The sequence below is a fragment of the Dicentrarchus labrax genome, unplaced genomic scaffold (assembly GCF_905237075.1).
Source record: "Dicentrarchus labrax unplaced genomic scaffold, dlabrax2021, whole genome shotgun sequence".
Classification (NCBI taxonomy): domain Eukaryota; kingdom Metazoa; phylum Chordata; class Actinopteri; family Moronidae; genus Dicentrarchus; species Dicentrarchus labrax.
Window position 1 is genome coordinate 14,671,855 of NW_026136714.1, and position 24,408 is coordinate 14,696,262.

Genomic DNA, 24,408 nt, shown 5'->3' on the forward strand with positions numbered 1-24,408 from the left:
CGGGCTGAACAACCGGTGACTGGGCGTATTGTTAAGGAAACTGTAACACTCAGGCGGCCATATTGGGTCTAACATGGAACGGTGTTTTGAGGGTCCGTCCTGGCCGTTGAGCCGTAATGGCGTCAGTGGCGCAACAAGATAGCTTCAGGGACGAGGGCGGACTCACGGGGACGGTTTCCGGGTTTCCCTTCCTGGGCTGGGACAGCGGCAAGAGGCAAAAAAAAAAAGCTCCTGTTGATTAACAATATTTCAAAGTTACTCTCAGGTAAGGCACTGCTCAGTAGTGTTGTTGTTTTATGTGTGTTTTATTATTTACAGCCGTTTGAATGAGCAGCGGGAAGAAGACACACCGGAGAGTCAGTTGAAGCCTAACTGACGTTAGCTGGCAACATGACACCATCCGCGCTAACAACTGTTGCTTGCTAAAGTTTGACATGTAACGTTAACAAAGTGTAATACTGCTGTATCACGCTCAAAGTCGGTTTACAAAGCGAGTTTTTTTAAAAGAGGGAATCAAAGTTAAAGGTGCTGTGGTATTTAAGAGAGTTGCGAAGGATCAAATTATAATGTCATTGTCCCAGTTGATGTTTTGGTAAACTCAGTCAGTGTCTGACAGACTGGGTGTGGTGGACATCCAACTGTTACAGACCCACAGGCCTTTACACACGTTTCAAACTCCCCTGGCCAGTGACTGAAGCATTGTTTTATATTCTTTATTATCTGACACAGCTGTCCAAGTAAACATTTCCTCCTCTTCAGATTTTCTAAACAGTGATGAGCCTGAATACCTTTTTATTGAAAACACTTCATTGTCCCATTGTAACACTTCACCCTTCAGCTCCTCACTTCAGTGGGCCTACATATTCATAAATCAGTACTTTAAAATATGCACTACACCATTCAGGGTATTGACTTTCACAGATTTCCTGTAATTCCCTGTTATGTTACATTCCTGATCCCTGAAATCGCTTTTTAACATCCGATTAATCCTTGACCTTTTGATTGTAAAGCACATTTGCGCAAAATAAATTTTGTGTTTAGACAACTTCACAATAACAGTGGGGGAACAATAACCACTCTTATTATGTGTCTGTCTAAGATGTGGCGTGGGGCCACTATTGAAGAATTATCATCCATCTTTGCTTGTGTTTTTGGCTCAGTGAAAACATGCATATTTCATTTCCTTTCTTGCTGAGTGGTGACCACTATGGGCACGATGGCAGAATGTGTGAGCTGTAATCTCGGGCCGCCAGCTGCGCTTTACTTCAGAAACAACTTAGATTTTTTATCCAGCTGGACACAGATCAGTTTGCTATCACAAGGACAACATCTCAGTACTGAAAGACGTCTCACACCTCTCATCCAGCACCTTCACCGCTCTCTGACCTTTCCCCTTCCTGCGACCTTATCTCACAAACACCGGCCAGCACGGGAGCACCAGGGAAGACATTTGTCTGACACTATAAACTACAAGGGGATGTTTCCTCCCGTTTACCACTGTGGTGTGAATAGAAAAACAAAACTTGATTCACACTGACAGACCAAAGTGGACCTGAACTGTTGTGTCAGAGGTTTGAGTAATGATGATGTTACACAGTGGGATACCTTTGTTCAATAGCCTGTGTGTGAAACTGGAAGTTAGGAATAACTTTGATCCCTACAAGTAACAGATTTATCGTGATAACAGGAAAACAGTCATATTTGATATCTTATTATTTTCACACACTGTATCCTGTAGTCGGTAAACTAAATGTAGGCACAAGGCTGTGCTGAGCTCAATTTTAGGGCTGCGGCTATTTTCATAATCTAATAATCTGTTGTTGGATTGGATGATATGGATAAAGACTTCTTTTGTATATGTAATTTTATTAATAATTTATGTGATATAATATTGTCGTTTTTCTGTAAATTCAACTAGGAAACCATTTATAGATAACATAACTGGACTGTTTATGGCTAATACAGCAAATTAAATACCCCAAATCAAGGTAGATCATTAGATTAATGCTCAACACTGGCCATAATGTTGAGCATTGAAATAGATATTAAAGCTACTTAGCTATTAGTGGTATGGCAACATCTCTTACTATAGACAAATTATAATAATAAATAATAATAATATTATCACAAGAATGTAAAAACAAATGTCCACCACAAAAACCAAAGATATTAACTTTACTGTGGTATAAAATATAGAAGCACTTATATATATATGTATATATAGCACTTTCTTACATTAAAGAACTATATTATATATATATATATAATATTTGACACTTGATAAATTACTTTATGATTAAAGTGTTGGCGTTTAATCTTCTTTTAATTTAACGTTTCTTATTTGATAATGTTGGAGAAATTAATGCAAGTTATAATCAAGTATAATATTTTGTGTTGTGATTCAGCACTTGTTATTCTATCTGTAATCTATCTGCAGTATTGTCACATTCATATGCCCACTTATCAAACATAATTATACGGATTCCTTTTGGATTATGTGCACCTTTAACCATACTCTTAATCATCATTGTAGAGCTTTTTCCGCCGCATGATTTAATCCTACTGAGCAGCAGCTGTGTGTGAAGCACAGTGTTAGGATAATATTTGTTGCTGTATGACTCCCACTTGTTTTTTTGTCATTTCCTATCCTGTCCCCATCATCATAAACAGTCCATCCTGTGCTTTAAACTCTGTGTTATAAACAGGTCTGGTGGTTTCCTCGCCGTTGAAAGGCTTTTTCATTCCGCTTATTGTGGCTTTTTTCCTCTCTCTGGGCTCATATTATAAAGCGTTTATAAAACCACCGCTTAAAAACCAGTATCATATCTTTATTGCTGTTGCCCACCACAACTACTACCTTTTGCCCCAAAGGGTATCTCAATAACAGTCAAGCCCCCCCCGGTCTATGTGTGTTGTTGGTCTGTGTATGTCAAACATCACTTTATTATGCTCAGTAGCTCTGGGGTCCCTGTTGCTGTGATCAGTTGCCAGTGAATTACCATTTTTGTTGTTGTGCCACTGAGTTTACCAAATCTCCATGGTGTGCAATTATTGTTTCAATGTTTCCAATAAGAGCAGAAAGTCCTTAATCCACAGAGGGTGGGTGTGTGGACCCTTGACTCTGCCTGTCAGGAAGGTAAATAGTTCTTCTGGCACTGCTGCCCCCCTTCATGGCTTCAGTCCAGCCAATAAATCAACTGTAAATGCATTACATGCCAAGAACTTTGGCTTTACTAAGGTGGCATTTTCCCCTTTTGGCCCAAAGTGTTTAATCTCTCCTACGTCTAGCCTGTTGATAGCTGTGTGTATGTGTGTGTAAGCAGCTCAGCAGCCCGGCCGATTAAATGGCCATTATTAAGAGAGTATTATTGAAGTGTGCCTCCTGCCTGTCTGTCCTGTAGTGTTGTCTTTGTGATATTACAACTGCGATCTTGGAACGGTTTAATTAATCTGCTGCTGGACTAATGCTGGTTCCCACAGAGCCTGTTGAGGAATAACACTCGGGGTGTGTGTGTATGTGTGTGACACACAGGGATACGCCTGTGTGGGCCACTACATTTAGATGTTCATTAACAATGAAAGTGCATTTATTATTGTCTTTGTTCTTTTAAAGCTCAAACTAATGATTAAGTCACACTAGTGTATTGGACCTAGGATTATTTCCTCAACTAGACAATGAATCATTTGGTCTATAGACTGTCCACTACAATCTAATTTATGTTGGGTGCTCATTTTTAATTTCTGTGCTTTTTTTGCCCCCTTTTTAAATTTTCAATCCCCTAACAAAGCCCCTCATAAGCTGGCACTCCTCTACCTTAAATTATTGGTGTCTCCCCTTGCTGTGGCCGGTCTTGAATGTGGTCAGGGGTGAGGCACGTGTTCTCCCTCCTGCCCCAGCTGAGCTGCCCTGTATAGGAAAGGCTTCAGGAACCAGAGGGATAAACAGCCATTGTTCTCCCTGCCGGCTCGGTGAAACCACCCTGTCAGTATGAGAGATCTCTGCCCACTTTCATGTAGATACAGTGCGCCCCCCCGACTACCATCTAATTTATTTAACAGTGTGAGATGGTTCCCCAAGTGTCCTCTAATGTGTGTTTGTCGCATGCCAGTCATGGAGAAAGGTCAATTCCAGGTTCCCATGCCACCTCTTTTCCACCAACCTAACATTACATAATCAGAGTGCATCCTCGTTTGGCAGCGCACGGCAGCCTGCCTCTTTCTAATGCTTATCACACTCCACCTGTCAAGGGCCAGTGTGTTGGTGATAAAATGGAGCCTGTTCTTCCTGCTCAGTCATTATGTAGCTAATTTATCAAGCTGGTTTGTTGCTCTGTCGTCTGCCCAGAGTCATAGAGCGGGGTAGGAGCATGGGGTACACAAGACTGTAATGGTTTAATGGGAGTCTGGGAACTAACCTGTTGCCCAGAGCTCTTAGTCTGTTCTCCTTCCGTGTGATAGTGTGAAAAAACAGTGTAGTCATCAGCCTGAACGAACGTTTCAACATGGTGTCAATGTGCAGAGTTATACCATAGATATCCCAAGGTGGAGTTTTCATTAACCTCTTTGTTTTTTTTTTGGTTTTTCCACCAGCAGGCTTGTCAGACATCCAGTGACCAGTAGCAATGTCTCAATCTGGAGAGAAAGGGAAGGTAAGTAACAGGCAGAAATGTCACCACATTACAGTTTTTACTCTAAACTACATTATGACAGATCAGTATACAGGAGGGGTTTCTAATATGTGGTGATTAAGACTCATGGTACTTGTAATCTCATGCATGCACGCTTTCACAGGCATCCAGAGAGGATATCCTGTATAAATGCAAGTGTTTCATGGCTAGGCTTTATTGCTTGTTGGAATTTCTCAATAATATGCATCACCATCAATCTCACTCTTATTCACTCACCTTGTATGTTTACACCTCATAAAATGATGAAGAATCTCAGGCAGAAGTTGGTTAGAGTAGTAAAATGCAAAAAAATCATATAACACTAAAATCACATAATTATTTATCCCTTTAATATGAGTCAATACATGTTTTCATGATTACTTCAATATTTCTTTATTATTTGCAGTTTCTGACTATAATTTTGAACAATGTCATTGTCTTTTTGTGCTCCACAGTTCCCCGATGCAGCAGGTTATGTCGGGTTTGCCAACCTCCCAAACCAAGTGCACAGAAAATCTGTGAAAAAGGGGTTTGAATTTACCCTAATGGTTGTAGGTGAGTGATCACTCTTTTCTTTTAATGTAGACTGTATTTGTATCTATAGAGAATAGAGCTGTATTTTACGGTCTCTTTGTTTTTTTCAGGGGAGTCTGGTTTGGGCAAATCAACACTTATAAACAGCCTGTTTCTCACTGACCTCTACCCCGAGCGCTACATCCCTGGTGCTGCAGGTATACTCCCCAGTACACACACACACACACACACACACACACACACACACACACACGCACACACACACGCACACACACGCACATACACATACACATGCATACGCATACACAAACATGCACACTGTAATAATAGAGAAATGTCTGCTGCAATGTCTCCTGCAGAGCATTATTTCAAGAGGAATGTTGGGAATGCCTTAGTCTCAAAATATGACCCTGCCCTACTTATGACTTGAATTAGGTTAGGACTTGTTCTGGCTTGAAAACAATTATCCGTGCCCTCCTCGGTCAGTTTGTGCATGTAAGAAAATACATAACCCTTTTAGATGACAAAACCCATGATTTCATTTTTTTAAGGCGTAGCCACCTTCTTGACGCCTGCGGTTGTGGCAGCTCAGTGGCTTGTGTAAGCACGTAGTTCAGGCAGGAATTTTTTATATTAATGTTATGAATCCAGGTACTGAGGTTGTCTCCACTGTTACGCCACCCATTTATTATTCCTTTTCCTCCACTCCCCAGAGAAAATTGAGAGGACGGTGCAGATTGAGGCATCGACTGTGGAGATCGAGGAGAGAGGAGTGAAGCTTCGCCTCACCGTGGTTGACACCCCTGGATACGGCGACGCCATCAACAGCCAGGACTGGTGTGTTTATGTGCCGTGAAAAGAGAAGGGAGTGATAAAAGCTTAGGACATGTTTCCTGTCCAGCGTGCTCTCTCATCCTTCCCTCCTGTCCTCAACTACTCCCTTTCTCAACTTTCATCCCAAACTCCCCATTTCCTACCTCTCCTCCCTCTGCATTCCCTATGTCTAGGATTCCTTAAACTGTGTGTGTGTGTGTGTGTGTGTGTGTGTGTGTGTGTGTGTGTGTGTGTGTGTGTGTGTGTGTGTGTGTGTGTGTGTGTGTTTGCTTGTGTGGCATCCTCATGCTAGTGGTGTCAATGTCGTCTCTCCGTCCAAGACGTTTTTCCTGTTCACTGCCCTCGTGTTGATGCATTTCTACACTCCTGGACCTACATACTCTCCCACAAAGGACATAACTGCAAGAGAGATAAAATAACAGAAACACCTCGCTTTTGTTTTCTCTCTGCAGAATTTGTCACCTTCAGAAAAATTACATTATTAAAAGAATATAAAAGTTCATAAATTGAGCCCAGTTCGATGAGGCATTTGTAAGCACTACACACACAGTGCGTTATAGGCTCTTTAACTGACCAGGGATCACTAAAGTCAGGTAGGATTTTAACACATTTAAAGAAGTATGGAGGTGATTTTGCAACAAAACATCATCAGTTAAAACTTTGATTTTATCACACCAGTTAATCAGTCATCAGTCAGCAAAAAAAGCTAAAATAGCTTATATCCTCTTTTTGAAAAGTGAGTCATATAGTCCAGACTCCCTTTCAACTGAAATTACTCAATCTATCAGACATCTGGAGGTACAGAATTGTGCAACAGTGACAAATATCTCCTGACATGTGAAGCTACACTCCAGGCATTGTGGGCATCCAAAACAATATTTGGCTCACAGTTTCTCCTTGACAATGAAGTTGGTCCTAGACTCATTACTTAAAACTGACAGTGTCATTCTCAGTGCTGGTGGTAAAATAGTATTTACATGGTTATTTGGTATGTTTAAAGAGGTTAATGTGTGTGTCTCTCTCTCTCTGATGTCAGCTTCAAGACCATCATCCAGTACATTGACAATCAGTTTGAGCGATACCTCCACGATGAGAGCGGGCTGAACCGAAGGCACATAGTGGACAACAGGGTGCACTGCTGCTTTTATTTCATATCACCTTTCGGACACGGGTAATTTTAACACACACACACTTGACACAGGCACCAACTGTGAACTTAAGTTAATGTGTATCTCTACCCAGCTGCTTACTCAAAAAGTAGATGGTTCCCCTCCTGAAGCGAAATGTAGTATGTGTGTATTTTAGTTACAAGACCTTTGAACAGTTTACATTCACCACACTGTAACAACCATCAGCACAATGGGGTAAAATGAAGGCCAACAAGGGAGAACTTCCTCATTTTTAATGTTTTAAGGCACCTCTCGCCTACTAGTGAAGCTGCTAGCTGTTGTTACACCATAAACATTTTATAGCTAGCAGTGGTTGGTAGTTAACCTACACTTCCAATGACCAGAAAAGGTATTGTTGTGCTCCTATTATGGTGAAAAGGGGTGAATTATATCTAAACTTTTAATTTATTTAATTAATAAATTTAAGTTAATATAATTAGTTACCTAAACTGAGTCGTGTTGCATGACTTCATTTTACATCACATAATCTCCTGTGTCCGTCTTGCCCTGCAATTTTGTCCCGTTGGTCTCCTCCTCTGTGTCCTTTATCCACTGTGTCCTAATTGTGTTTTGTGTTTTGTGTTGTTGTTTTTTTTATCATTTTGCTTGCTAGTCTAAAGCCTCTGGATGTTGAGTTCATGAAGGCCATCCACAGCAAAGTCAACATAGTCCCTGTTATAGCCAAGGCTGACACACTGACACTGAGGGAGAGGGATCGCCTGAAGAGGAGGGTGGGTTTCATTATACACACACACACACACACACACTCACACACACTCAGTTTTGATCTTTGGCTATCTACTGTTTTCTATATACAGTCTATCCAGTCATCTTTCCCCTAGATTTGATTCTTGGCACAGTGAATAAGCTGGAATGTCTAAGCACTTGTCAGGATGTTGGGGATGTTTGAAGCGTGTTATGTGTTTATTTTTGTCCCATCTAGAGTTGTATGGTTTAGCCATTAGAAAGTGGATCTTTGAATAAGACACTAAACTAATAAAGCAAAATCACGTACCCATCCTTACTGGCAGCGAGGTGTGTCAGACATCCGTGTTTTGTGCAATCGGCACACATTTACTTTACCTCCCTATCTAACTGCAGTGATGTATGGCTTACATTTGGTGTTTTTGATGACACTGCCAGATTGTTCAAAAGTACAGGGAGGGACAACATAAGAGAGGAAACAGTAGGAGGGACAAACGTAGGAAAAGAGTGTTGTATATAATATAGAGGCAGCACATCTCATCTAGTCTCAACCCGTCCCAGATACTTCCTGTTGGAACAGAACCAAGTGTGTGTCTGCCTGCACACTCCTCAGCTTCCTGCTGTCTTGAAGGGGAGGACAGAGTAGTGCAATACAACACACATACACCTCACTGCAACATGTTCAGCTAATAACCTCTCATGCAAGAGGAGTTAATAGGATTTTCCTGCTTCTGTGTTACTCCTCTACTGTACTGTACTGTACTCTACGGTACTATAATATATAGTTAATGATAATACTACATCACTATTTTGTTAGATATTATTTGTTCAGCACCAAAGTAAACACCTCAAACTTTAAACATTTAATTTGAATAATAATAATATAGATTCCCATGCTTGTGCTGTGCTATATGTCTGATATAGAGCTGAAACCACAACAATGTTAATATTTCATTAACTATTTGAGTAATTTTTCACTCCCAAACATTCTTTGGCTCCAGCTTCTCAAATGTGGTGATTTGCTTATTTTATTATATGATTATAAATGTAATCTTTGGAGTTTTTAGGCCAAACAGTTAATCAAGAAAGTTATTGTCAGACTGATGATGGAAAATAGTCATTAGTTGCCATCCTAATTCAGGAAAAATGCAGGCAGTGTATGGGCTGTTGTTGCAAATGAATTTATTCAGCTCAGCCCACTTTACTCAGTTTTTAATTGGAAGTCAGCCTGTCTCCCCGCCTGTCTCCCCACCTGCCTGTGCATGCCCAGACCTCCCACCTGCCTCTCATTCAGGACTCGGAGCCGGTGGTCTGGCAGGGCGTCAGGCTGACCGGAGTCCAGCTCAACTCTGTTCTCTTCAGCAGCGAGTTTGCTTTGTTCAGGACTCCTACAGTCACATTGCTTGAATTTGCTGATGCGGCATCTTCAGATGATTGGGTTGCTGTTTCTACGTGAATTTCCTAATGTACTTGAGCTTTTGTGCAAGTTGCTCCAGCAGCATCCAAGGTGAATTTCTTCCACTGCTTGTCCTTACAGGACCTACCAATTGAATTGTGCTCTGTCGAGTTGTTTTGTGTTGTGACCTTCCTCGAACCGTTGAGTGTTCCTCTGGTACTTAAGATGAACAAAACCATGTTTCCTGCCACCATTGACCCCCGCCCCAATCTACATCAATCCCCCAAGCTTGTTGTTTGTCTGACTTCTTGATTATAGTTTTGACGTAACTTTCATTTGATTTTCTTCATGTTCACTGTAAAAGTGTAGCCAACAACGTCTGAGTGTGCGCACACGCAGGCACAACTCTATACTAGAGCAATGAAGACAACATTTTTATTCCTAAACTGTCTTTTTGTTATACTGGTATCACACAAAACAGTTGAAACTTAGTTTGACTGTGTCTAATGAGTTTCTGGAAAAGCCATTACTGTCAGGAAATACAGAGGTTTAATCTATCTAAAGCTATCTGCCCCACATTTAGAAATGGCATCATGTGTCCCTAAATAGGGCTTATTATCTCCTGTTTGGTCACACACAACTTTTATCTTCATCTGTGTTTGTAAAAATAAGTATGGTGCACTGGTTTTTGAAAACACGTTTCACTATCAGGCGAAGGGATTAAGATTAGTCAGATTTCTGAATGTTCTTTTACATGTGAATGTGTATAAATACCAGGACAGGGAACAACTCATGGAGCAGGATGTGTAGCCTCTCATAGCTGTGCTTCTTCATCAGGAAATAGTCCAGGCTACAACTGAAACTGTATTGGTTTTCCTGTTATCAAATGAACCATTAATTAAGTTGTTTTTCGCAGTGTTTAAATACAGATATGCAGTCAATGAAATGTTCACTTACTATGTTTAAATTATTCCAGGGATTTTGCAAGAAAACACAGGGTGACATCTGATTCTATTGTAAACGGGTTTCCTGCCTTTACTGATTTATCTCAGTAATCTGGTTTCTTGTGTGCATATAAATGTAATCATTGCAAATGGTAAGCGTCATAGTAATGCTCATTCATCTCCATAAGTGTCTCTCAGGAGAACAAATATATCTGGCTCGAGTATTTGTTGGTTTGATCAGATTAGTTGAAGTGGCTCTTAGGTATACGTGCCTGAGTCTTTCCATACAGTCCAGTGCAGTGTAGCGGAGCACCAGGCCTTTCTTTGAGATCAGAGCGCCAGCAGCCAAGAACCTGCCAGAAAGCCGAGTGCTGAAGGATGATTGATAACCCCTAGTGTTTCTCCCACAGTATTTATTAGTTTGTTTTTTGCTGGGTACTTTCTCACCGTTTAGAGCTATTTGTCTCTCAGTAAATGCCCCCCCCTTAAGGCTCGTCCAGTCCTTTCTCCTATTATTGGGGGAAACAGCTTGTACAGAACAATATAAGTTTCCTGCAATGTGTCAAGACTGTTCCACTGACAAGACACAACCTGCTGCCCTATGCAGCTCAGGCTCACGGACAAAGTTAACAAACCTCCCATAGTTCAGCTTTCATCCTCTTAGTTCTGCTTACCTCTCGCCCGGTCCTTCCTCTCCTGGCAGTGCCTCACTCAGCTGCCTGTTACTTTCTTCCTCCGCGTCTTTGTGTGCTTTTTTTTTAATTTGCTCTAATGCCAATTTCCTTCACCGGGGTCGCTGTGGTCTCTAGCTCATAAGTTGCCCTGAGGAGGGTATATTGAGGGACTGATCCTCTCAGTCTGGGACCTTTATAGTCATATCCTGTGCAGGGCTTTAGTCTCAAACTGCTTTACTGGAGCACAGAGGACGGTGCCTGGCTGGTTTAGACTGGAGTCCTTACGGAAGTAAAACAGTTGTCTGAACAGAAGAGTGTTTTTTATGTGTTTTTTCTTAATATTATTCTATAGCTAGAACAATTCATCGATTAGTCAGCTAACATAAAATGTATCTGTTTGTCATTTTCTGTCCCAAAAATGAGTAAGATTTCCAAGTTCCAGCTTTTTAATTGAGACGATTCTCTGCTATTCTTGTCTAATGTGATGTAAGTTGAATATTTGGGTTTTTTGTAGACCAAACAATTAAGTAATTGGAAAAACAATCTGCAGATGAATCACTAATGACAAGAATTGTTAGTTATACACTTAATTGATATCACTAATATGAATTTACTTTATTAAAAATGTGGCCAAATATTAGTATTAAGTTCAGGTCAGTGTGCAATTCAAGTTCAAGTCACTACAGTATGAAAGTCAACTTGTAGATATCTCCAAACTTGTTTCATACTGTCAATGGTCATAATGCAGTTCAGACCAAAGGCTGTTGTGTTTTGAGGATTGGTGCATTCAGGTGGGATTCTGGAGGAAAGTTCAGACCTTTGAGAAGATGTCTTAGGATACGTCTTTTAAGTGCTAAAAGGTAAATTGACCTATATTATATTATATTATATTGAGTAAATTAATTTTTTATAGTCAGTGTGTGAAATTTGTTGTAAAACTGTTCAACAATATCGGCCCATTTGCCTTTCCGCTAAGTTGAAGGTTGTATTAATTGTGATGAAAGGTTAGTGGAAGCCAGCTGTGTGTATTTTTGCCAAAGGCCTCAACCCCAATCTGTCATATCTCTTTTTTCTTTTGTGTGTCTAAAGGCTGTTCTTGTAAGCCACAGGTCAGCGATGCCTGGAGAACCCAGCTCCTCCTCTGTTCTCGCACAAGGATTCAGGCAACATAGTTCAGCCCCTTTTCCTCCCCTCCATTCCGTCTCCCCACATCTCTTGTCACTTCCCTCATCTTCCTCATCTCCTCTCCTTTCTTCTCTCAGCCAGCCTCTTGTCCTTCCCTTGTCCATCTCTGCTCACTGTCTCTCATGCAGTACCCTCCCTCCCCTCATGTTTGTCACCTCTGCTGCCATATTTCACCCTTTGGCCGAAGCACTGTCACTGTGTTCCCGTCATTGTCTGACTCGCTGTCGTCTCCCCCAGCCACTCCACTATACTCCTGCTGTGTGAACCAGCTCTACAGCCCCGCTGGGACACATTATCAGTGCCGGACCGCTCGTACCGGCCAGCATTGTCACCAGGTTTTCCTAAATGGCAATAACAGAAACAGTTTTAACGCAAAAGGTAAATTCAGTGGCCTGATCTGTTGAGCTAGGAAAGGAAAATTAGGTATTAGGCAGGTATAGGAACGTGATGAATGATAATGTTCTTTCTTAGTCCATGTCGAGGCTGGCGCCCCATGCATAAAGGTTGAGTGGTGATTACGTCATTCCTACCTCACGGCTCCTTGTGTGTGTGCTTGTAAGTGTATGACCCCCTGGTCAGCTTGGGCCCGGTCCTTTTCCTGCCTGTGTTTCAAACACGCGGACATATTTATTTTTCTGCCCTCCAGCGGTTATTGTGCCTCTGCATGCTCTACGTCTCTACAGATTTTAAAACAATAAATATACTTTTTTCCTCAAGGAGCGAGCAGCTCTATTACACACAATCATCTGTTCTCAAGTGAACAAAATACAAGCCGACTACTGTGTGAAAAGAGCAGGTTTCCTTGTTTGAGGGCCAACCTGAAAGGATGGTTTCCGGACTTTGCGGTGCTGCTAATGAGTCACCGTTTGCTGTTGAGTTTGCTGTCGAGACCCTTTTGATTAGCAGACCAAGTCACAAAACCTGATGTGTAATGGGAATCCTAAACTTGCACTGTCCCCTTCTAAATCTCACTTAGATACAGATTACATGAATGGCTTGATTGTTCCTCCCCATGCTCTTTGATCAGAGGGAGAGGTGGGTGGTCTTAACTATACTAATACTTAGTCCAGACAATAGGAGTGTGGGTGTGTGTGGGTGTGTTTGTGTATGTGTGCATGCCAGTGTGTTGATCATCGTAATTCATATGATGCCTGCACGTTACCATGGTTGTGGTGACTTCCTCTGTACTTTCCGTGAGTACCTCCCGTTAGAACAAGTCCAGCTGTTCTGGTCCAGTTTATTCCGGTCTGGACCATCGTCTCAGTCTCAGGCTCTGACTGAATACATCTGAATGTGTTTCTGTGCATGCATGCGCCTTTTAATCCTGTGAACAGAAAGGTATTGTTTCCCCGGTGCTACTACGTGTCAGAGTTTGTGCTGTTTGGGTACTTTTAGTCGGAGATGATATTTGAACAGTCAGAGGGATTTGCTCTGTTGATGATCTGAAAGTCACCCTCCATCTCTGGTGATCCACTGGCCCTCCTGGAGCTACAAAGCCCCACACGTGTACACTTTTTTTCTACTCCTCTCGCCAGATTATACGAGTTCACAAAGTGAGGCAACAGTTAGAAATGTGTATGTGAAAGTGTGTGTCTGTGTAGGAGGCTGGTATGAGGTCTAAATCCCTCAGACCCCCTTAGATCAGGTATTGTTGGGGCTCCCTCACCCCCTCAGACTCCCTGCAGGCAGAAGAGAGCCGGCTAGTTGAAAGGCTTTTCCTGGCAGGAGAGAAGCATTTGTTCTCATGTGTCTACTGTCTAGGTTAGCAAATTAAGTTTGGCAACTAAAAAATAGTATTAGTAATATAGAAACAAATCAGCTTTTGTCTTTTCATGCTGCCAGAACTCTGATGTTTGTCTTGTAATCTTGTAATTGAGGTATGTAATATGTGTTGTCTGAAATATTCATTACAATGACGCACAGCTCAGTACTCGGTGTACATATTTATATTTGTTGGCAGATTTACTCAAGAGCCACATTGATGCCTCATGTGAGAGACTGATTAAAACTTTTTTTAATAAAGTTTTGTTGCGTTTCGTTGGCAGAAAGTCGTGGAGCAACTTTGCTCTTTAATTTATAGACATAACACAGTCTGCACTTGAAACTGAAGGGTTTCTATTATTTTAGACGTACATTTACAACTAGAGATGTCTGTACTCATCACAGTAAAAGTGATTTCACCCTTTAGTTTATGTGGAAAGAGGCCATATTTTTGCTTATCCATAACTCATATTTTACATAGTTTATGACTGGACACTTGGAATTAATTTGTGCCTTTTCTCAGGTTTGTCTTGACCTGGGGCGGATTGACGCTGTAACTGTGGTAGGACGATTCTCCTGTTGTGAACAGAAAATATGAAACTTTTTTTTAATTCCGCTGTCTGTATGTAAATTATTTCCCTACTTGCTTTCACACTCCTCCAAAATAATATTAAAACCATATTTCTGTGATCTAAACATGAAGTTATCAGGATTTACCCTTGAATATTTGTTTAGCCAATGTGATGATAAATTCAGTTAGTAGATGATGGCCTTATTATGGACAGTAAATGGTGTTTGTTGTGTGAAATGGTACCTCTGCTCTTTTGGGGAAAAAGGAAAAAGGGTATAATTTTTTTTTATATAAGCTGGTTTGTTATGGGGGCACTATTTCAAGCATGATTGTCTACAGCGTTTTGGAAATGTGAAGCAATTAGGCAAAAATGTAAGCAAGGAAATGGGCTCAACATCATGTAGAGCATAAGTCACAGGAACAATGTGGGATTCTGAGGATAGTAGTGATAAAACTCTCACCTTGATTGTACATTTGTATTAGTATTGAAAACTTCTGGTTGACATCAGCTCAAGTTAGCTCTTTCCTCTGAAGAGCGGAGGTTTCTGTGTAGATGAAATGGATTTAGAGAAGGTGCAAAGTAAGCAGTTGTTTTATTCTCCGATATGTAGACACACAGTTGGACCTACAGGAATCTCATATGGGGGATTTAAGGCTCACCATGGCCAGGATTTACTGCAGTCTTGGAAAAAGAGGGCCCCTGTCCCTCAACATGTTTTCTCATTATGAAACAAGGTTCAAAAGGAACTGAAAGCTGATCAGATATACTACTCCTAATGGCAATGATGCACCATTTCATTCCCATGGCCACTCTGCAGAAGCTGGCAGGCAGCTGTGAGGTTACATAAACGTTACGTAAAGGAGCAGCTGGTCTGGTCCCTCTTGAGTTCTCGATGCGCTTCTCAATCAGGCTCGATTTGCGTCGAGATGCAGTTTGATTGTTTTGTTTTGTACTTTTTCTCTCTCTGCATTGTTGATTTCCTAAGAATGCTCTGGTACATGTTTCTACTTCCAAGTATTGTTCCCTGTTAGAGTTTTAGTTTAATAGATACAAACACCATGCCAGGCCAGAGGAGGCTCAGCTCTGTCCTCAACAATCACAATAGAAAACTAGTGTGTGTCAGAGATTGTGCTTATGCATGCGGTTACCTGTTGAATGCCAAGACTACAGTGTTAACCACAATCCCCTCTTTTTGTTTCTTTGGTCTTTTCTTCAGCAACCTATTTGTTTTCTTCTAATGTTGTTTGTCCAGGATTCATTTCTCATTGCCTAGCAGGTGTTTGAGTCATTCATATTTTTGTGGGTTTGCTTATGAGAAGGAACAAATCATGAAAATATTATTCCCTCGTCAGGTTGTCGTGATGAAACAGTTGATCCCAGTAATGACGGGTTTGCAGCCTGTTTCATTATGATTGGAGGTTTTGGTTATACCTGCAATTGAAGAAAAACTGCTTAGCCATGTCTCCCACGGCTTCAACCTCTGTAATTATATCTATGTATAGACCTGCGGGTATGCTATATTTGGTCTACACATAACAGTTCCAGTATATTTATTACTGCTATTCCTAGAACTAAAAAAGGCCTGACTTTACACTGGAAGTACATGTCTGGCATGATTCACCTGCAATTTGTCTCATTTCTAACCCACTTTCTAACTGGACAGTATCAGCCTCCACCCTCACACTTATCATAACTCGCCCATGGAATATTTCCACAAACAATGCTCCATATTCAAGGATGTGAGCCAGAAACATAAGGCGATAAATCTTCGCCTTCCTTTTCTAATTAATACTGAGACAGAGTCTTATGTAGCATTGTTTCTCTGCTGCCCTGACAGCATTGAGTGGACCTACATGGCCAACCAAAACAGCACGGGTAGGGGTGGGAGGCTGGGGGTCGTATTATAGCCGGACAGGATGGTCATAAAATCAAAATGGCTCCCACTGCCAACATCTCTGTGCCAATGAAAATACACAGCTGGGAGGAGGAGGAGGAGGAGGAGGAGGAGGAGAGACTGGTGTAACATTAGAGATTAAGGCCTACATTGTGTACAGTAAATCAGCAGGAGACAGGGATTTGGAGCAGGTAGTGATTTTGACATCTGGTGATCCCTGAGAGGTCTTGATTATAGGTGCCAGGCTGTACTAAGCACATGTTACGGAACAGAATAATTCAGGTAAACAGCCATTTTGCAGCTTTCAGCTTAGCAAGGTCTGGAAACAGATGATGGCAGACAACGGACCCATGTTTGTGCGATGACCAGATATTGTTTCAAGATATTTAATGGTAGTTTGCATTCATAAAATATGTAATGCCACCTTTGTTGGTTGGTCACTTTCCTGGTTGATTAGTGATCTTTCAGTTTGATTTGTCCTGTTTTATCGCATTTTTTTACGAATTTTGTTTCTATCTTATCTACTTTTGTGACTGGACTTGTTGTTTGTTTCATTTTTTCCTGCCATTGTGTTATGCGTGTTTATTTTCCCTCTGAGTGCAGAGTTTCCCAAAATTCTTTACGCTTTGCCCCAAGAGAACGATGTTTATCCAGCCTCCATGTTCGACGGATCTGTAAATTGTGTGTGTGTGTGTGTGTGTGTGTGTGTGTGTGTGTGTGTGTGTGTGTGTGTGTGTGTGTGTGTGTGTGTGTGTGTGTGTGTGTGTGTGTGTGTGTGTGTGTGTGTGTGTGTGTGTGTGTGTGTGTGTGTGTGTAAATGGAGGAAAAAGAGGCTCGGGTCCTATGTCACGCTCTCCTCTGAGTTCTGCAAAGCCTTGTTTGTTTTTAGATCTGCCCCACAACAATACCCGACTCTCCTCGCACACACACTATCTCTCGCACACACTGCGCACAGAGCTCACTGAGAAAACAAGCAACAGCCATAACAACGGCTCAAACAGGAGTTGCGCTCGGTAGGAAAACCTGTGCTCACTTCCCAGGCTCCTGGCTGACTGACCACTGTCCTGTTATACAGTACATGAAAGTCACCAAAAAGTCAGGAAAACAACACTTGACATTTTTTGGCTCCATTACATAAGACTACATTGTGGATTTAAAAAATCTGCTCTCTGGAAAACAAAAGACAAATGCAGCTTTGATGTTTGGAATAATAAATACTGACATCTGTCCCTGAGGTAGCAGAGAAGAAAGCTTCTTTGTTTTAACTTGTTTCTCCACCGGTCGGCCCGTGAAGAAAGGAGGGTGAGAACTTTGTTTCTGACTCTTTCAGGACTTAAATACACACACAGACCATTATTATTTTTCACCTGTCTACCCTTTCTGTCTCACCCCTCTTTTCCTCCACGGGGGGCTTTAATTAAATGTGTTGCTGCAACAACAAGTACTCACTCACACCCTCCTATTAGTGTATAGAGCTCTCTTACTTTCTGTTTTTGGGTCAGAGTAGCAGCTGTTATTTTGTATGAATATAAATTACAGAAGTCTGTGCCATGCTGGAATCAACTTTTGCAGTAATGAGCTGTAGCTTTAATTGAGATTAGCTTCAGGTTATATTGTCAGACTTTTGTTGAAGTGCAATACAAGTAAACTACAAGCACAAGAACAGAATGCGTAGTATGGATAATTAACTTTTAAAAACTTGAATGCTATTTACGTTATGAGCAACAACTTTACACACATTTCTGCATGAATACAAAATGATAAGGGTAAAAAGTTTTACAAATGGAGACATTTTTTATTGAAAGACATTGTGAAGGAAATGATCCTTAGTATTAGTGACAATGAGGGTGTTTTACTGCCTCTAAACGATGGGGCTTTCTAGATCTCTGGTTTCTGGACTGTTTGAGTACAGACTGACAATAGAAAGTCCAGCTGACCCCCTGGTAGTGTCTGCAGTGACACCTCTGCAGGGTTCAAGAGTTGAGTTTTCCCTGTGCAGTGGGACATGTCAGGAGGTCGCGATGAGGTCACAGTACTGCCGGCTCATGCTGTGTTTCTCTTTTTTCCACCTGTCAGATCCTGGATGAAATTGCGGAGCACGGGATCAAAATTTATCAGCTACCTGACGCCGACTCTGACGAGGATGAGGAGTTCAAGGAGCAGACCAGAGTCCTGAAGGTGAGAGAGGGACTCACAGCTGATGTTTGTCACAATAGATACCATTCTCTTCCTATCCATCGTTGCTTCCCTTCACTTCATCCCGTCCTCCCTGATACCTTTATTTTCCATATCTCCTTCTACTGACTTTCTCTCAGGGGACCCACTGACCTTTATCTTCCTTTCTCAGGCGAGCATCCCTTTTGCTGTGATTGGCTCCAACCAGCTAATTGAGGTGAAGGGGAAGAAGATCCGTGGTCGTCTCTACCCCTGGGGAGTTGTCGAAGTGGAGAACCCCGAGCACAATGACTTCCTCAAACTACGCACCATGCTTGTGTGAGTCTCCCTGGCAATAAAAACTCCTTTGAGTGTTAACATTTTCAGAAGGAAAGTCTTTTAAAACTTGACTCTTTTCTCATTAAGCTGGTTGTAAAAGTCCACTAAAGAAAAGGTTTGCAGTGAAGCTCTGCTGCCTCCCAGTGTGTGAAAAAAGGATTGCATGTCTGTTTGTTTCAGCACCCACATGCAAGACCTCCAGGAGGTAACTCAGGATCTGCATTATGAGAACTTCCGCTCAGAGAGACTGAAGACAGCGGGCAGGTGAGACACTGGTTTATATCACCTCAACAGCAGATGAGTTGATTTATTTCAAGCAAGTTTTTTAAAATAAAATTTTGTTTCTCTGCAGGGCTGTGGACGAGGAAGTGATGGATAAGGACCAGATCCTGTTACAGAAAGAGGCAGAGGTAAAAACACACACACAACTGCAAGCAAACTCACTTTTTCTTGTCTCAATTTGTGCTAAACTGTGACTTGGTTGATCCAATAACGAGTTGATAGCTGTAAATACAGGTTCCAAAAACAGATAAAAAGATAGGTTCAGATATTTTTAAAATTTAATATTCAAATGGCCTATGTATGTATGAGAGTTATTAGTTGCTGTAATTATTCCTCCTCTCCTTACTGGCTGTGAAATGTTCACTTCCCAATGCAGCTCTACTGTAGGAAATGGGGGATAAAATCTCCAGTGCGTCCATTGTTCTGTGCAAAAAAACCCTCAGCTGTAGCAAATCTGAAGCCTCAGCAGTTTGAGTTACAGTGTTTTTAGTACACAATTAACTTTCTTTTCTTTCTTTTTTTATACAAGGAAATGGCACTTAAAGGGCCATACCAGTGCTTTGGCTGGTGTGCTTACAACTCACATTACTGACAACCATTTCCTAATTCATGCAAATAGTTCTGTAATTTTTAAATCTTCCATGGGTTTCAGTTCATTTTAGCACACAGTCAAAATAACTCAATTCACTACATAGCTAATGCATCATAAAGAGACAAACATCTGCACCTGGTTTTAGTACAATTTACACTGACAACACAGGAAAAGTAGATCTCCACCATAAACAATAGTCCCAGGATAAAACATTTATTTAAGTTATATATATATTTAAGTTGAGTTATAAATGTGGATGTGTGTTTTAGCGTCTCGAAAATTCCAATTCAATTCAAAAGGTAAAATATATTCAATATTTCATAAGGTGAAATATGACTGCATGCTTTAGGTGTGCTCTAATGGCGTGCTCTAATGGAAGGTGTACGCAGATAGTAAACCACTGCTACTGTATGGTCCTTTTAAATCCCTGTGTAATGAAATGTATCTGTGTATTACCATGACAAAGGTATCAATTTAATTTGACAACACAGACTGCTGAAGCCTCATATTAGCTTCACCAGAGCTTAAGCACTCCTTCAGTGTACATATGGGCATGTTGCACTTTGTATTGTATTGTCAGACACACACCTAGCCTTTTAAAAACACACACGGATCCTGATCCTGATCACCATGTGCCCTGAGTGCTGCATGTAGTGGAGAGTAAATGCAGACTCACCCTGACTGTGTAGAAAACCTGCCTTGTCATCTTTTTTTGTACATACAGCATTATAGCTACAAGACCTCGGGGTCAAATCAGGAAACCTGTCAGTTCTTCAGTGTGATTATAGTTTAGAAAGAGAAAATACCTCTTATTTATTTTCACCCCAGTATCTTCCATATGTATTGTTCACCTTGTGGTCCAGTGAGCCTGCACGTAATCTGCCTATAACCCGTTTCCTGATTGCTCTTGATTGGCCTGTTTATTTTGCAGCTGCAGTGCACCATAGTGGGCGGCTGGGCTGCAATCAAAGCTGTTTGTAAACAATGTGCCCAGGCAGGATATGCCATCACTTCCTGCCTGGATGTCCTGGCCCAGTTTTATGGTGGGAATAACCTCAGTAATGTGAGGAGCCAGACACATAAAGCTGGAGAGACAGTGGTCTGTTTGTTTACGTGTTGTCAGGGTTTTGGATAGGAGGAAATATTACAGTAATTTATGTTACTATACTGAGACTCACACATGAAAAGGTAACTTTAACTTTAATTTACAGCTCCGTACTTTCATAATAAATTCCTCGACTGAAGCTGATGAGTAAACATTTATTTCTTTAGGGTTAAGTAGTTTTGGGTTAATTATAGTGAAAATGGAGACGGTGTTGAATTGTTACACTTCCAATGGATGAGTTAAAATTAATTGGTAGTGTCAGTGCACAATACAATATATACATATATAATTCAATAAATATTAAGAACAATAGGGGTGCAGGGTAGCTCACCTGGTAGAGGTTTATCTTTACCTGTTCTATCAAATACAGGCATAAAAAAGACCCCCCCAAAATTAATTAAATTAAATTTATATCGTCATGATTTTCCAAACATGTACGACCAGAAGAAAGAGAAAAGACTACACTTATAAAAACATCTGATGAATCATTTGAAGTTCTACTGTCAGCCACAAGATGGCAATAGGCGTTAAAGAAAGCTTCAGGAGAGTTTATTTACGAGCTCGTTGAAGACATTAATTTATTGTTTGACATCGATTTTATGTTTCATTCATTTTTAAACACTGTCCTCAGCTGCTATTACAGATGCTGTGCTTACATAAATATACATTGTATTATTAGACATTAAAACTTATTGATTAACTCATTAGATTGAATAATGACCATTGCAATCACTGTAAAGTAAGTATCCATTGCCTTGTTGTGTTTGCACTCGAGATTATCTGCCAGTCCCTCACTGTGTGTCCAGTGTTGTAAAACCATCCGAGTGCTTTTCTTCTGAAGTTTGTCTCTCTGTAGATTGTACTTCTTGTTTTAGTTTGTTCAGTCATTGTGGTTTGCCTTTAGGTTGTGGTTGGATGACATGTTATACAACTTTTAAGCACACTGAACCTTTAAGAGCCTGATCAGTCAGACCAGTGTAAATCAATATTCACTCGGGATCTGTTGAAGGACTAAAACTAGTTGGTGAACTATTTCACCAGCAGGGAGGAACCAGAATCATGTCTGAAGAAAATTCTACTATTTCTTAAGATAAAATATAAAAAAGAAACCCACTGGATCTGAAAATGCTTTTCTTCTAAGCTTGTGAAAGGTGAAATTTAGGCAACGTGGTTTTCACAGAACAGGAACAAAGTTACTGTATAGGTATTTACTATCTTCTGTTTTCTTTCAGTTTTACTTTTAAACACATTAGCTCTTAAAACTATCATCAATTGCTGGTTATAAAGAGACTTAATTAAGCAGATATGCTTCTATTTTGTTTTTTTTCTGAGTGACTCTAAATATCAGTGAATGAGTTACTTGGGTCATCTTCTGTTTCTTCTGGATAAGAAGCTTTTTCTGCTGCTAGAATCATAAAACACGACTTTGTTGCAAAGGATTTTCTCCCTGGAAAGATCTCTCCCCTACTAATGTAAAGTTTACTCCTCTGTCTGAATTCTGTTGCTTTAAACCGGTCAAAGTTAATTACTGATCAGCTACTGATATCAGCAAATACCATGTTGAGAAATACAAATGGAAACGTTTTAGACAGTAATTGAGATATGTTGATCAATTAAATGTGGAGGAAATTTTAAACTTTTTGATTTACTTTATGTTTCTTCTCTCTGAAGCTGAGACGCATGCAGGAGATGATCGCTCAGATGCAGGCACAGATGAAGATGAAATCGGACGAGTAAAAGAGTCGTAGCAGAAGGGAAGCATGGTGATGCCAACCGCCCCACACACACACCACCACACACACACACACACACACACACACACACACACACACACACACACTGGCCCTCCTCTGAATCCATCCCTGCCACCCGGCAGATGCACCAGGAGTCCAGGTATTCAGGATGACATCATCCTCATCTGCACACCTCCACTTCTTCTTACTCCCTCCAAACATCCATCCATCAGCTGTTCAGGAGCTCACCACTGATGTTTTATCTTTTTTTTTATTATTCTTCAACATCTTGTCAAGACTCTTCTTACAATCCACGTGTAAATCCTCGCTGATTGTCCTGTTTCGTGTGTACAAGTTTTCTGAGTGAGATTGGGCAACATTTTAAAAAGCAGGAAAATGTTTAAATACTGGATAATTATCATGAACATATTCGTTATTTTCTCTTTGATCTTAATTATGGTCCACAGAGCTGCCAGCAACAACGGTACCAAGATGTTTTGCCATCACACTAATGTTTACAAAGATATTTGTACAATCTTGCTTCAGATGGCACCACTTTCCAATTATTTTGCTTAAAGAAACTGTGCTTCTCATGTTTTCTGTCTCATCACCTTTACCTCTGCACAGTTTCAGACCTTTTAGTGCTTCAGTCTGATGATGCAATAACATATAAATATCACCACAGTGAAAGATAACTGAGGTTATTTGTCCTTAATTGTGTTAAACTAGAAACCTTAATGTGTAGCCAACACTACAAACTTAATTCTAGGTGTTTGTTTGTGAAAAGCTACTATATGCAAGTAGTCGAACTAATAGCACTTGGTTATGAAGAGAAACAACCTTTTAGGATCACATTACAGTTGAATAAAAGTGCCATGTTGTTAATATTTTTATATTTCTCATCAAGAGCTGCACAATCTTAATGTCAGTGCCAAACTACAGACTGAAAACTAATCAATATATTCAGTCCAGTAACTTAATATGTGTCCATTTAATGTGTAAACTTATCTGTCGGTACACTACATGTGCAGTCTTTTATCATACTTTATTTGGGGTTCCTCATTTAAAAATCAAATACTATAATATTTAATTGTTATTTGTTTAAACTCCCTCCAGCCTTCTGTGAGCAGCAGACTAAACTTTTCATTTTTCTTTCACTACTCTTCTTTTAAATGTGCTGTCATTCATGTGGCATTATTTTGTATCTCTGTCTTTTGCTCCCATATGCAAATGTGTCTGTTGAACTTATCAAGACAAACCTTATTATTATTTCTTAACCATAATTCAGTAAAGACTTGTTTTTAGTCAACATTGTTTTTGTTGTATTTCTCTCTGAAATAAAATTTGTTTAGAGAAATTTGTTGATTTTGGGTTTACTTTTTAATGACTTTATGAGATGTGCCTTGTTGTCCTCCACAGACTGTAGGATAGAGCTATAACATTAACTGCACCATTAAAAAGGACCATTAAAATGATTTATTACCATTTATTGAAAGTAAACAGTAGATGATGGACCAGTGTTGTTCACATGGTCACTGTGACTTGTTCATAAGATGAAAGACTACATTTGTTTCTGTAGCTTTTAACTTGCTTCCTAAAGTATTTATTATTAATTGTACACATTAATTTATAAGTAAGAGGCTCGGTTTGCTCTCTACACAATTCAAGTGGAGGGATATTCAAGATGTTTTTAATATTCTGTGTTCTTCAGGATGTTAAAAAGTAAAATAGAAACACTAAAAATACAAACAACAGGCAGAGGGAGAGAAAACACTGTTTGTGTTTAAGTCCTGTAGATGTCTGACTCCATATTGGAGAGTGTTAAAGCTGCACTGATGCCAGTGTGGTTGTTTTGGACCCTAACCCCC

General features: G+C 40.4%; 1 protein-coding gene across 2 annotated transcripts; it reads left to right on the forward strand.

Annotated features, from left to right (window-relative positions):
- Positions 1-116: 116 nt before the first annotated feature.
- zgc:63587 (uncharacterized protein LOC393431 homolog) lies at positions 117-23,897 on the forward strand. Of its 2 annotated transcripts, none has more exons than XM_051423525.1 (12): positions 117-265; positions 4,594-4,649; positions 5,123-5,222; positions 5,312-5,398; positions 5,915-6,038; positions 7,072-7,206; positions 7,818-7,935; positions 18,412-18,513; positions 18,683-18,828; positions 19,009-19,092; positions 19,181-19,238; positions 22,479-23,897. In XM_051423525.1, the coding sequence occupies exons 2-12, from the start codon at positions 4,623-4,625 to the stop codon at positions 22,542-22,544; spliced, it is 1,047 nt and encodes a 348-aa protein (XP_051279485.1). In that variant the 5' UTR covers positions 117-265; positions 4,594-4,622; the 3' UTR covers positions 22,545-23,897. The 2 variants fall into 2 exon arrangements, with proteins under 2 accessions (XP_051279485.1, XP_051279484.1); XM_051423524.1 differs by having other exon boundaries at positions 141-265; positions 4,591-4,649.
- Positions 23,898-24,408: the final 511 nt, after the last annotated feature.

What these genes read in the sequence shown, in the direction of transcription:
- zgc:63587 (XM_051423525.1), top strand. Translation starts at nt 4,623, where the DNA reads ATGTCTCAATCTGGAGAGAAAGGGAAG. An exon ending in GGGATCGCCTGAAGAGGAGG is followed by an intron (nt 7,936 to 18,411) that starts GTGGGTTTCATT and finishes TCCACCTGTCAG; the next exon opens with ATCCTGGATGAAATTGCGGA. An exon ending in AGACTGAAGACAGCGGGCAG is followed by an intron (nt 19,093 to 19,180) that starts GTGAGACACTGG and finishes GTTTCTCTGCAG; the next exon opens with GGCTGTGGACGAGGAAGTGA.